Here is a 13,577-nt window from a genome sequence, read left to right on the forward strand (position 1 = left end):
AATAACTATCAAAATAAATTACAACTTAAAAATAAAAAACACTTAAACTCACCAGCAATGAAGCAAAGCAAGGAGCTGTTGTTGTTCTTTAAACTTCAAAAGATGATCACCAAAGAAAAAGACCAGATTTTCCAGCCTGAATCCAAAGAGCTCCCAATCCTGCCTGCATTGGGGGAATATGCAAAATTCAGAATTCTCATTAAAGTCATAGGTTTTGGTCCTAGCGGGTTTGGCTCAGTGGATAGAGCATCAGCCTGTGGACTGAAGGGTCCCGGGTTCAGTTCCGGTCAAGGGCACCTGCCTGGATTGCAGGCTCGAGCCCCAGTAGGGGGGCGTGCAGGAGGCAGTCGATCAATGATTCTCTCTCTCTTTCTGTCTCTCTCTCTCCCTTCCTCTCTGAAATCAATAAAAATGTGTGTTTAAAAAAAACACACAGGTTTTGGGAAGAAGTTGATTGGAGAGTTGGGCAGGATGGATAATTCCTTCCTCTGAGTGGATAATTGTAGGAAGACAAAGATATTCTAACATATGTGTAATTGGTGACCTCCTCCCTGCCCCCCAAAAAGGAAGGAACTAAAGAAGTATTGAAAGACATAATACAGAAAAGTTTTCTAAGAAGAAGCTTCCTGAAATGAACCTGCAGATTGAAAAAGTGCCCTATGTTCTAGGAAATCTCTCAGAAAGTACTTGCCACTAAAACGTATCCTGAAAAGGTAATGAACTAGAAGAATTCTTCACCACTCAGGCAAACAATGCAAGTCTCCAAAGGGTCTGAAACTTCCATAAGAGTCAGTGACAGGAGAAAATGGAGGAATACATCTAAAACTCTGAGTAGGAAAAAAGTGACTTAAGGATATTATTGGCAACCAAGTTGTCAAAGATAACATCAGGTACTCTTAAGCACCTATGAGTTCTTAAGAAAGCATTTGATAGGAGAGATGAAATCAATAACTATAATGGAGAAGCTTATAGTAAAATGACTGGCAGGAACATTGAATTTATATAAAGAACTAAGACCAAAATCATAGTATAGATACATATTGCAAATATTATAAACCTTAATAATATGACATAAGTTGGAAGTGGAGAAAGGGAGGTTATACTAGTGCCAATCTCAGTTTTATAGCAGAGAGTTGATATTGTCTACACAAAAAAAGCAAACATAATGACTAACTTCAATTTTTTGGTAATTTAAAAAAATACATTTATTGATTTTCAGAGGGAGAGAGAAACATCAATGATGAGAGAGAATCATTGATAGGCTGCCTCCTGCACACCTCCTATTGAGAATTGATCCCAAAACCCAGGCATGTGCCTTGATCAGGAATTGAACCATGACCTTCTGGTTTATAGGTCAAATGCTCAACCACTGAGCCACATCAGCCAGGCAAATTTTTTGGTAATTTAAAAAAATAATAAACTTGAATGGATTTTTAAATAAATTCCTATTGGGATAAAGAAATATTTAAAGTTTAGTAATTGCTTCAGTTTATTTTTTTGTCTTAAATACAAACCAAAAAAAGGGCTATTTTTTACAAATTAATGTGATTAGAAATAAACGTGATAAATAAAATGAGTCTCTATTTATAAAAATATTCTCTATCCTTTTATCAGTTAAAAAAAAGTCCAGAATGATATTCACCTAAGTCAGTGATGGGTTTTTTTTTGTTTTTTTTAATATAAATATTATTGATTTTTTACAGAGAGGAAGGGAGAGGGACAGAGAGTCAGAAACATCGATCAGCTGCCTCCTGCACACCCACCACTGGGGATGTACCCACAACCACTGTACATGCCCTTGACCGGAATCGAACCTGGGACCTTTCAGTCCGAAGGCCAATGCTCTATCCACTGAGCCAAACCGGTTAGGGCAGTGATGGTTATTTTTAAGTGGGTATTGATTTTATTTCACTCTTTTCTTTGTACTTTACTATATTACTTGACTTTTGCTTTATAACCATGCTATCTTTTTTGTTTTAAAATAGGGTGGAGGGTATTCAAAAAACAAGGTTAAAAAGCATTGTAGAGTGTCAGTAGTCCGCTGGCATATACTACTACTTGTACTGGCATTTGTTTTAAAACTCCCAGCAAGATAGCTTTAAATGTTTAACTTAATCTCATCACACTTCCTTTTCCCCCTCTACTGGTTATTTTTCACTCATAAGCTCTTGTTCCTTTACACACATGGAGATATTACTCATCTCCCATTTCATATGACTCGTAAGTGTTGCAGTCTTCTATGGCTAATGGGAGAGACTTTACACCAGGATGATGCTTAGCAACTTGCCCCATACAGCTGAAACAGATGCAAACGTGGGAAAGAGGAAGTTTCCCTGGCTGACAGTCATTTTACAAGAGGAAGCCAGAAAGACTCAGAAACAAGGGAATTTTGCACATGAATTGGCTGCACTCCATCTGAGGAGCCAAAAGGACTCTCTTTGTGCTTCTGTGAGGCTGGAAATGAAACGTCAACCCCTTCTCTGCCCAAGTGACATTGCTGGCAATAGAGCTGTACTCCGGTATTGGCTTATGCGGATCAAACCCAGCTGCCGACCATGGCAGAGGAGGGAATGCAGCGCTGTGTTCATTCAGTAAGCGTTTGTCCTAAGGACCACTCAGGATTGTGTCTGTGGAAACCCATGGAAGGCCTGCATTCCATTGGGGCATGTGTGCGAGCAACTCAGGACCCTCTCTGTCACACAGGGAGGTTTCTAAAATCCGAAATCCTTAACCTCATTGGTATAGAACGGTGGTCACTGGGTTACAGAGCTGAAAGACTCCATCTGTCATGGAGGTGACAATAGTTATGGCAAAAGCATTAGGAATTGTGCCTGATGTGTGTGGCACAGTGTCCAGCACAGGGTAGGAGTTCCCAAAATGGTGGTGGGGGTCAGATTACTAGTGGTTGCTGTTTTAAAGGGAAGTATAGCTCCATCACCATTGGGGCTAGTCTTTTCCTATAATTCAAATGCCATGACTATAAGATATAAATGAGTTTAATTCTAGACCCGGAACTATTCCATTGGCCTAATTGTCACTCTCTGGGCCAATACCACACTATTTTTTAAAGAAAGTACTGCTATCTGTTGGAATAAGTTTCCCCCACTACATACACATCTTTGGTTTCCTCTTTTAAAGAGTTTTGGCTATTCTTCAAGCTTTAATCTTCTGTATGAATTTAAGAATGATTTTGCCAACCTTTGAAAAATATCTTGTTGGAATTTTTTATTATAATTATGTTGAACTTTATAGACTGATTTCAGGGGAAACTGCTGTTGCTACAAACTTTAATTCTTCCCATCAATAAATACAGTTTATATTTCCATCTATTTAGGTATTCTACTATGTTCTTCAATGAAGTTTTAGAATTTCATTTGTAAAAGTTTTGTGCATCTTGTGTTATATTTATTTCTAGGTACCTGATATGTTGTTGTTGCCATTGAAAAATATATCCTTTTTTAAAAATTACATTTTAGCCCTAACCAGTTTGGCTCAGCGGATAGAGCATCAGCCTGCGGACTGAAAGGTCCCAGGTTCGATTCCGGTCAAGGGCATGTACCTTGGTTGCGGGCACATCCTCAGCAGGGGGCGTGCAAGAGGCAGCTGATCGATGTTTCTAACTCTCTATCCCTCTCCCCTCCTCTCTGTAAAAAATCAATAAAATATATATTTTTTAAAAACCTACATTTTATAATTTTTGTTGCTGGTGAATAGCAATGTTACCAGTTTTACATATCTGTTTTGCATTCAACAACCTTGATGAACCCTTATTTCTAGTAGTTTATATTTCTTTTTATTTTTGTATGGGTTGGAAATCAGATTAAAGTAATCTTTCTTTTTAAAATAATTTTTTATTGTTGAAAGTATTACATATGTCCCCTTTTCCCCCCATTGACCCTCCCAGTCCACCCCCACCCCAGGCCCTCACTGCCTCATTGTCTGTAGCCATGGGCCATGCATATATGCATACAAGGTTCTTGGATTGTATTTATTATATTTTTCTTTTATAATTCTAATAACTTTATTTCTTTTTCTTGTCTTATCACGCTAGTGAAAAGCATCATCCAGTACAATGTTGAATAGAAGTGGTGATAAGTCATTGTGTTCCTGATCTGAAAGTGAATGTTTTCAACATTTTACAGTTACATATGACTTTTGCCATATAATTTTTTAAATTGCTATAATTTCAGTAGCTGCCACTTACCAGGCTAAGGAAGGTGCTTTCTGCTTCTAGTTTGCTATTGGAATTAATTATGAAACAATGCCAAATATTATCAAAAGTTGTTCGACATTTGTTGACATGATCCAATGGTTTTCTCCTTTCACCAGTGAATATGGTAAATCTCGCTAGTTTGCTTTCTAATTTTAACCATCTTCCCATTTCTAGGATGACTCCAACTGGGTGATGATGTGTTTTTAATAGGCATTTCTGGATTCAGTTGACTAACGATTAATTTAGGATTTTTTGCATCTACATTTAGAAGTGAGATTAGCCTTTCATTGTTACTTTCTTGTTCTGTCTTTATCTGATTTTGCCATCAAAATTATTTTACTTCATAGAATGAGGTGGGCAGTGTTCCCTTATTTTATATTCACTGGAACATGTTGTTTAAGGTAACAATTATCTGTTCTTTGAAGTTTGGGTCCTAGTGGAAAAAATCTTCCGGGTTTAATGGGTTGTTTTATTTTAGTCTTTTTTTTTTTTTTTTTTTTTTTTAGGGAGGAGGGGGGTTTTAAAACTTCTGATTTAAGTAAAAAATTTAACCAAAAATTACATTCCTACTTGAGTAGTTTTATGAAGTTATGTTTTTCTAAGATATTGTGCATTTTGTGTATGTTTGTAATATACTGGTTGCAAGTTGAATTGTGCCCATGTGACCCTGAGAGCATAGTCTGGGTGGACTGGACAGGAAGCCGGCTCAGACTGGCCCCACCTTCTTAGAGGCGGGGCCACCACTCAAACCAGCTTCCCACAGACCAGAAGCTCCCCTCCTCTGCCAAAAGGGTCTTCCAGGTGCTGGGCAACTGGCTTTCTCAGCCACTGCTCTAAACAGCAAGCCCTTGACTGAAGACCCGGCTCGTGGTCTGTTGACACACTGACAAGCTCCTCACCCAGGTCCCGGCATGGCTCTCATGCAGCCATGGAGGACAGTGAACCACACATTGCGTCTCTTCCTGCTTGTGTTGTAGGTTTCCCCTCAAGAAGCCTATTTCTTATCTCAAACTGTCACACTGTGCAATTCATCCTGAGCTCAGAGACCTGACAGGTGGTGGCAGTGAAGGGGACTGCCTTGCACAGCCCTGATACATCATAGTTCTTAGAATTATGATCATAACTCCACTGTTTTGTAGTTTAAATCTCCATGTGTCATTCCTAATTATTTATTTGTGCCTTCTCTCTGTGTGTCTGTCTGTCTGTCTCTTTTAATTGATGTTAGAGAAAGGGAAAGAGAGGGAGAGAAAGAAACATCGATATGAGAGAAACATCCGTCGGCTGCCTGTGGCATGTGTCCTGACTGAAACCTGTGTATGTGTCCCACCTTTTGATATATAAGACAGTGCTCCAACCAGCTGAGCCACACTGGCTGGGGCCTGTCTCTTTCTCTCTCTCTCTCTATCTCTACCTCTCTCAAGTGCACTAAAGATTTGTTGTGGTTGTTTTTATTTTGGGATAATTTCAGATTTACAGAAAAGTTGCTAAGATAATACAGAGTTCCTGTGTAACCCTCACCCCTCTTCCGCAACGTTAACATCTTACATGACCATGTACATGTGTTTAAAAATTAACATTAGGACAAGTATCTTAGTACAAATGCTGTTGCTACACTACAGACATTATTCAGGTTTTACCGGTTTTTTCATTAATGTCCTTTCTGATCAGGATGCAGTCCAGGATCCAATATTGCATTTAATGTCATCATATTTAATTTTTAAAAACTCAATTGTATTGAGTAAAATTATGTACTCTGAGAATCCACCCATTTAAAGTGTAAAATTCAATGGTTTTTCTTATATTTTCAGAGTTGGACAGCCCACACCTTAATCTGATTTTAGACTATTTTTAACACCTCAAAAAGGGTCTCCGTACCCATATTAAGCAGTCACTTCCCATCCTCCCTCCTCCAGCTCTAGCCAACCACTAATCTGCTTTCTGTGTCTATGGGTTTTTCTACTCTGGACCTTTCACATACATGGAATCATATAACATGTGGTCTTTTACAATCTCCCAGCAGTGTTTGACAGTTCCAACTTTTTCACATCCTCACCAATACGTATCTGTTTTTTAAGATTGTTATAGCCATTTTGGTGGGTATGGTTTTGATTTGCATTTCCCTAATGACTAATGGTATTGAGCATCTTCTCATGTGCTTGTTGGCCGTTTGTATATCTTCACTAGAGAAATATCTATTCAAATTCTTTGATCAAGTTTTAATTTAGTTATTTTCTCATCATTGAGTTGTAAGGGTTCTTTATGTATTCCAGATACAAGTAAGTCTCTTTTCAGATATATGACTTTCAAATATTTTCTCTCAGCCTCTGGGTTGTCTTTTCACCTTTTTGATGGTATAATTTGAAGCACAGAAGTCTGTATCTTGATGAGGTTCAGTTAATAAAATTTCATTTTATCTTATTGCTTGTGTGTTCTTCTGTTGTATCTAAGAAGCCATTGGCTAACCAAGATCATGAAGAATATCTCGTTCTCCCAGTGCCATCTGTAAAAAGGACTGTTCTTTTCCCCTCATGATGAGAATTGGAAGTCTCATTTCACCCTTTAAAAGACTATGATGTTAATTATTTTCTCTTGATAAGAATAATATAAAACTTGGGTCATGTCTAGGTGTTAGGAGGAAACATAAACTGTTCATGGTACCACTACCTCGAAGTGACCACTGTTTATGTGTTTCCTTCTTTTATCCTACGTGTCTAAATATACATACATGTGTGTATGTGTGCATATACAGTTGACCCTTGAACAACATTGGTTTGAACTGTGTGGGTTCACTTACACCTGGATTTTTTTCAATAAATACTATAAATGTATTTTCTCTTCCATATGATTTTCTTAATAAGATTTTCTTCTCTCTAACTTACCTTATGATAAGAATACATTATATAATACATATAACATATAAAACGTGTATTAATCGACGATGTTATCAGTAAAGCTTCCAGTCAACAGTAGGCTATTAGTAGTAAGGTTTTGGGAAGTCAAAAGTCACATGCAGATTCGAGTGAACAGGGGTTGGCACTCCTAACCCTCATGCTGTTCAACGGTCAGCTAGTTCATAACTGGGTTCACATGTGTATATCTGTTTACTAATTTTTTCACCTATTGTATTTTTATTATATGATTAAAAGTTATTAAATTTACTTTTCTATATCCTGTGTCTTAGGCATAGAAAAGGGAATACCTACTTTAGGAGAGCCACAATCCTAACTAACTTTGTGCCATGGATAAAAGTCTTGATGTTGTATCTCTCCCATGGAACTGATTTTCATTGACTATTGTCTATGACTATGACTATTTGCTACAGTGAATCTCAGATGCTCCCCCATTCTAGCTTTCTTGCTGAAATCACTGTTAATACTAGTAGAGCTTGGGGTGTCTAACGTGCCCCCGACACGTTGCTATATAAGGGCCGTGAAAGAACAGAATGTAATACTCTGCCCATGGGCCAGGGCATCAAGAGCATCTGAACCAAAGCTGGGGAACGACAAGCGCGCGGATAGAATGCCATCCGTCTCTGCTTCCGAAAGCAGCTGGGCTGCGGGGAGTGGGCGCTGTGTTTCACTTGGCCTTCTAAGTATAGGTCCAACTCTGGCACGGCCCGTCCATCTGTCCTCCGGCATCCATGTCCCGGTTGATGTGAAGATTGTGGGAAGCAGAGTGGACATCACAGAGATCATTCCGGAAATTGTAAGACGCGGTCAGGGCTGAAGGGCGGAAAGCGTTCTTGAGAGGCCAGGTTTGCAGCTCACCGTGACTGAGCTCAAACAAACTCACGCATCATTATAAAGCGCGCCTTCTCATAAGCCACGCCTTGGCCTTTCCCTTTCCCCTGTGCAGTGTCTCAGCAATTCCACTCCTGGGTGTGCCCAACAGGACTGAAGACAGCTTTTGCACTGTGGTAAAGGATACGTAACATAAAATTTACCATTTTAACCACTTTTAAGTGTACAGAAAATCAAGATATTTTTTACACCTAAAACAATCTTGCGGTTTCCTAGAGGGACCTGGGAATCACGAAGACTGTTCTTCCACCGAATAACGTGAGACGGGAGGTTTAATGTGCTGCTATTGTACGAGCTGCGGGAGAACCGCTGTCAAATCAGAAGGCAAGCTCAGCTTCCCCTATGGAGTTGGTATCCATAAAGTGTTGCTATAGAAATATTCAGTAGGGTACGCTCACTAGGAAGACCCTGGAGGTTTGTCAGTGCCCTGTCTGTCCACAAACTCTTTTGACCCTCAAGGAAAACACTGATCAAAACCCTTATGAACTAGTTGTGCTGTGTTTTCCTGAATTTATCAGAGTCCTGGCAACACTTTGCCTGATGATGTCGGACAACAACAGTTTGGTAACAGCAGTATAGTGTTCTCAGTCATAATTCCAGTTGTTATGTAACATGTTACCTTGGCCTGGCCACAGTTGTATTTCTTTAATTTGAGTCTAGTATCTTCTAGGCCAGTGGATTTCACATGGGGATGCACAGGAGAATTTCCTATGGCATATGCATAGATCCCATTCCTAAATCTCCATATTTTATATTCTTAGTGTATTCTTAGATTATGTTTCAAGATTTTTTCCTCTATAACTATTTTCTATGAATCAGGTTTCTTCCAATATAAGCTTAGTCATTATCCTTAGAGACAGTTTCCCTTTTTCTTCTTTTTTGGAAGGGCTTTGTTATCCTCCTTTGCATTCCATAGAAACAACCACATTTCCTTGTTGCGTCATTCTTGCTTGGCACCCCTCATCAGACCTGTACATGTGAGGATTACCAGCCACAGAGTAACCACAGCCATGTTGAAACACTGCCAACCACAGGTAGCACTGGTTTATTCTGGGGCTCGTGTGAAGGCTCTGCTGTGAGCTGCAGGCCAGATTTTGTCTTCAGCCAAGAAGGATGGTCTCAGAAAAGGACTATCCCTGTTACTTCAAACCCTCAACACTTCAGACGTCGCCTCGGGGGCACGGGCTTCTGAGCGGGTATCTCTTGCATGACTTTCAGACACCCCGGTGGACAGTCAGTATCTCCAGGGCTGTTTTTAGTCCAGAAGTCGGCTCACCCAAGACCCAAAAAACAGGAATTCATCACATACGAATGAGTGAACCCACGAGGAGCTTTCACTGTGGTTGTTGGGGGGAAATGTTGATTTCGTTTCAATGTTCTGTATTCTGGTTGTATAAGTAAACATTCTTCTGTTTCTTAAGCTCTCTGTAACCTAGCAAACTTCTACCTTGTTCAGTCACTTTAGTCAAGACTTTATTATTAGCTCAATGCAATTTGTCAGTGTTATACCTTCAATCTGTTAATATGCACCCGTGATTTAACAATATCTAAAATTAATCGATATCTCTATCCACCTTATAGGCAACTGCTATTGCAAGAACCTTGGATATATATACTCAAATTTCTCACATTTTTAAAAACCTGTTGGTTCGCCCTGGCCGGTTTGGCTCAGTGGATGGAGCATCGGCCTGCGGACTCGGGGGTCCCGGGTTCGATTCCGGTCAAGGACATGTACCTTGGTTGTGAGCACATCCCCAGTGGGGAGTGTGCAGGAGGCAACTGATTGATGTTTCTCTCATCGATGTTTCTCTCTATCCCTCTCCCTTCCTCTCTGCAAAAATCAATAAAATATATTTTTTAAAAAAAACCTGTTGGTTCTTTGCATCACCTACTATGCACACACTCACATTTCTTTTCTGAGTCTTACAAGTTCAACCCATTTTGCAGATGAGGAAATTAAGGTTCACAGGGGCCAGGCAACCTTTCCAAGATCATGCTATTAATGAGCTGCAAAGTCATGATGTGAAGTCTTTCTGGCACCCAGTCCACTGTGTCACAAGTCTTAGTGGCACCCTTCCCATCAGCTGCTTACCCAGCATGTGGCTGAGGACATGCACGCCCCCGCTTGTGGGGACAAGGCCGGAGGGAAGCGCGCGGGCGTCGTCCAGGTCATCGGATCTTGTTAAATGGACCTATGTATCACAAGCAATTAGCCCACTCATGTAACAGCATCAGCTTCTGGTTTAGCAAATTACCTGGATACATGCCTGTTCCCAAAGGTAATACACACCCTCCTTGGAGCTCTGAGGCCGAATGTGCCCTTGGGACCCCCTCCAGGGGGCGAGCTAGTACTGCTGGGTCCTGAGGAACCTCAGGAGGCAGATAAGAGAGGCGGCGCTACAACCTGTACTGCAAAGGGAACAAGGAGGAGGCTCAAAGACTGTCCTGCCATCTGGGAGTCTGTTTCTCCCTCAGCACCAAGGAGATGCTGCTGAAGAGGAAGTTCTGTGTGTTGCACTAAAACAGTGGTTCTCAACCTTCCTAATGCCGCGACCCTTTAATACAGTTCCTCATGTTGTGATGACCTCCAACCATAAAATTATTTTCGTTGCTACTTCATAACTGTAATTTTGCTACTGTTATGAATCATAATGTAAATATCTGATATGCAGGATGTATTTTCATTGTTACAAATTGAACATAATTAAAGCATAGTGATTAATCACAAAAACAATATGTAATTATATATGTGTTTTCCGATGGTCTTAGGCGACCCCTGTGAAAGGGTTGTTCGACCCCCAAAGGGGACGCGACCCACAGGTTGAGAACCGCTGCACTAAAAGAAGGCAATGAAAATGTTAGAAATAGGGAGCATGCTCAGAAGCTATGTCAGCCGAAAGGAAGAGCAAGAGAGAATGATTGAACGACACAGAATATTGAAGTGTTTGAATGAATAAAAAAATAAAATCTAATTACTTCTGTTTCCTTGATGTACATAAAAGGAAAATGTTTACCAGATGGACGTGTTGGAAGGCAGATGTAGCCAAATTATGTAGCCCAGAGTGTCTTCAAAGCCTAGATTCCCGCCTCTGAGAGGGGAACAAAGGAGACATGCTCTTGTACAACTAAGACTGGCAAATGCCGAAACTAAACGCAGAGTGAATCTTCCCGGCCGGAGGGCGGGGATGCTGAAGGAAACCCTCTCCTGAACTTTATGCGGTATTTGGGTCACGACTTACGGATGTAGATTTTTAATTTGTGCTGATCTTTCAATGTAAGTTAATTTTTTTTTTCAAACTCGAGTTGCAAGGAAGCAAACTTTGGCATAAGCCCAACTCGGACGCTGCCTGCTCTTTATCCTCCCCGCCTCCAGGTGTCGCCTTTCTTGAGTGTGTTGGAAAGGGGAGAGGGCCTGGGGATAGCGCTCTCCCCTCCTATGTTGCCCTCTTGGGTGTTGTTTCTCCAGATTCGAGGGTCTTTTCACCTCTCCCATCGCCACCGTGGACAAATCACACCCTTCGCTACTGCCCACCGCCTCCTGGCACTGGGAGTCTGCAGTCCCTCTTAATACAGGGGCACTACCTTGGGTTTGGAGGGTAAGTGTGGCCACACTTCTTTTCTGCCTGATTCCTCAGACCACAGAACCACAGGGCTGGGTGGGGGAAGCAGATGTACCAGAGGGCAGGGCTACTGAAAAGACAATGTGGAGTAAATAAAAGATACAATCATGTTGAGGTCACACTAGAATAAAAGCCACAGAGGACTTGGGGGAGAGAGGGGTGTTAGTGGAAGAGTCGAGGTGAGCAGGAGAAGCTAGGGTGGGCTTTGCAATTCCAAATCGGGCTCTTGAGACCTCACAGCCAGCTGGGGTTTCAACAGTCCTTCTCTTCCCAGAGACAACAATGGTTCAGAGCCACGTCTAGATGCCTGTAAAGCAGCGGTTCTCAACCTGTGGGTCGCGACCCCTTTGGGGGTCGAATGACCCTTTCACAGGGGTCACTTAAGACCATCAGAAAACACATATATAATTACATATTGTTTTGTGACTAATCACTATGCTTTAATTATGTTCAATTTGTAACAATGAAATTGCGGGTCACCACAACATGAGGAACTGTATTAAAGGGTCGCGGCATTAGGAAGGTTGAGAACCACTGCTGTAAAGGAAGAGACATTTCTCTAAATGCAGTGAAGACGGCCCAACTCTCAACCCGCAGGGGAGCATTTTCATTTTCCTTTTACTTCCAAACAATGGCCCAAAGAAAACCCCCCAAGAAGGGGCTCTGGAGGCCCTGATGCTTCTTCACCTTCAGGCTACACAACAGACCCAGCTATGTTTCTGGGACGACCAGTACCTGGAGCCTGAATGCATCCCTAGACCACATAGGCTTCCGGTCTAAGCAGCTGACTTTTCCCAGGTGCCTGTGACTTCTGTAGGAGCACTCTCCCCACGAGTGTCCACGCTGTCACTCTCTCCGTTAGTCAATAAAGCGACAGAAACAAAAGTGCACACGGCTTTCCTCTCTAAACTGGGGTTCTCACATGGGGGCAATCTTGCCCCCCAGGGAACATTTAGCAGTTTCCGGAAACATTTTGGGGTGTCACTGATACGGGATTTTTGGACTGGAACATGTGTTCCTGGGGCGGAATGGTTCCCCAGATTCTTTGTCCGTTGGAGTCGAAGAATGACTGGGCGGAAGATGGTATAGCAAAGGTGGAAATTTTTTTTTTTTTTTTGGTTTTACAAAATTTATATTTTATTTATTTATTTATTTTGAATTTTGTTTTATTGCTTAAAGTATTAAGCAAAGGTGGAAATTTATTGAAGAACAAGTCCAGACTCCCACGTGGGGAAGCAGAAAGAATCTCACAGCACAGACTCCCAGGTGGGGAGGGGGAACGAGTCCCACCCCGTCCCTTCTCCCACAGTTTATGGAGGCTGCAGTTTTCTGTGCATGGATATCCCTTCTGTTTGGCCACTATCCCCCTTTGATTTGGTCACTGTAGTAACTTCTGAGCTCAAAGGTCAAAACCTCACCTGGGAAGTGTGGGGCCCTCCTCCCTCCTTGTTCTCCTGTTCCCTCTGGGCCTTCTTCCTCCTTTATTTTGTAAATATAGACCTTTTGCTACTTCCAGTTTCCTTGTCTTATGGAAATGTAACTTCTCCCAGTCTCCCTTGTCTTATGGAAATGTAACTTCTCCCAGTCTGTAGCCCTGTGTTTTTTCCATGGACCGCTTTAATTTTTAAAAATTTCCTAAACCTGCCTATATTCCCCCCTAAAATTCCCATTTCATCACAATGGTGGGGGGCGTGGAGGGTGAGGCTATCGGCTAGTGGGGAGAGGCCAGGGGTGCTGCTAAACATCCTGCAATGCACAGACAGTCCCCGTAAGACAGAATGTTGACAATGCTGCTGTTGAAAACTGCTCCATTCAAAAAAAGGGAAGCTTCTCTTCATCTGTGACCAGCACTCACTGTGCTGATACCCTTGTGTCACTCCTGAATTTTACTCTTGGAATTAAGCAGCTGATCTTCCTACAAATAAATCATTTCCTCCAAGAAGC

The 13,577-nt window shown here is 41.5% G+C and overlaps 1 protein-coding gene across 3 annotated transcripts in view; it reads left to right on the forward strand.

Moving 5' to 3' along the window:
* Window positions 1-9,842, forward strand: part of PLEKHA8 (pleckstrin homology domain containing A8) — a 66,846-nt gene extending 57,004 nt beyond the window's left edge. Inside the window, exon 14 of one of the 3 annotated variants that reach the window (XM_070424505.1) lies at window positions 9,595-9,842. In XM_070424505.1, coding sequence (XP_070280606.1) covers window positions 9,595-9,759 — 165 coding nt within the window. In that variant the 3' untranslated portion in view covers window positions 9,760-9,842. Of the gene's footprint in view, window positions 1-3,415; window positions 3,539-7,394 lie in introns of those variants that run through there. The other 2 variants (XM_070424507.1, XM_070424510.1) reach the window with 2 other exon arrangements.
* The last annotated feature ends 3,735 nt before the right edge of the window (window positions 9,843-13,577 follow it).

Source organism: Myotis yumanensis, unplaced genomic scaffold (genome assembly GCF_028538775.1).
Source record: "Myotis yumanensis isolate MYYU_CA2020_CCGP unplaced genomic scaffold, mMyoYum1.0.hap1 SCAF_9, whole genome shotgun sequence".
NCBI classification, from domain to species: domain Eukaryota; kingdom Metazoa; phylum Chordata; class Mammalia; order Chiroptera; family Vespertilionidae; genus Myotis; species Myotis yumanensis.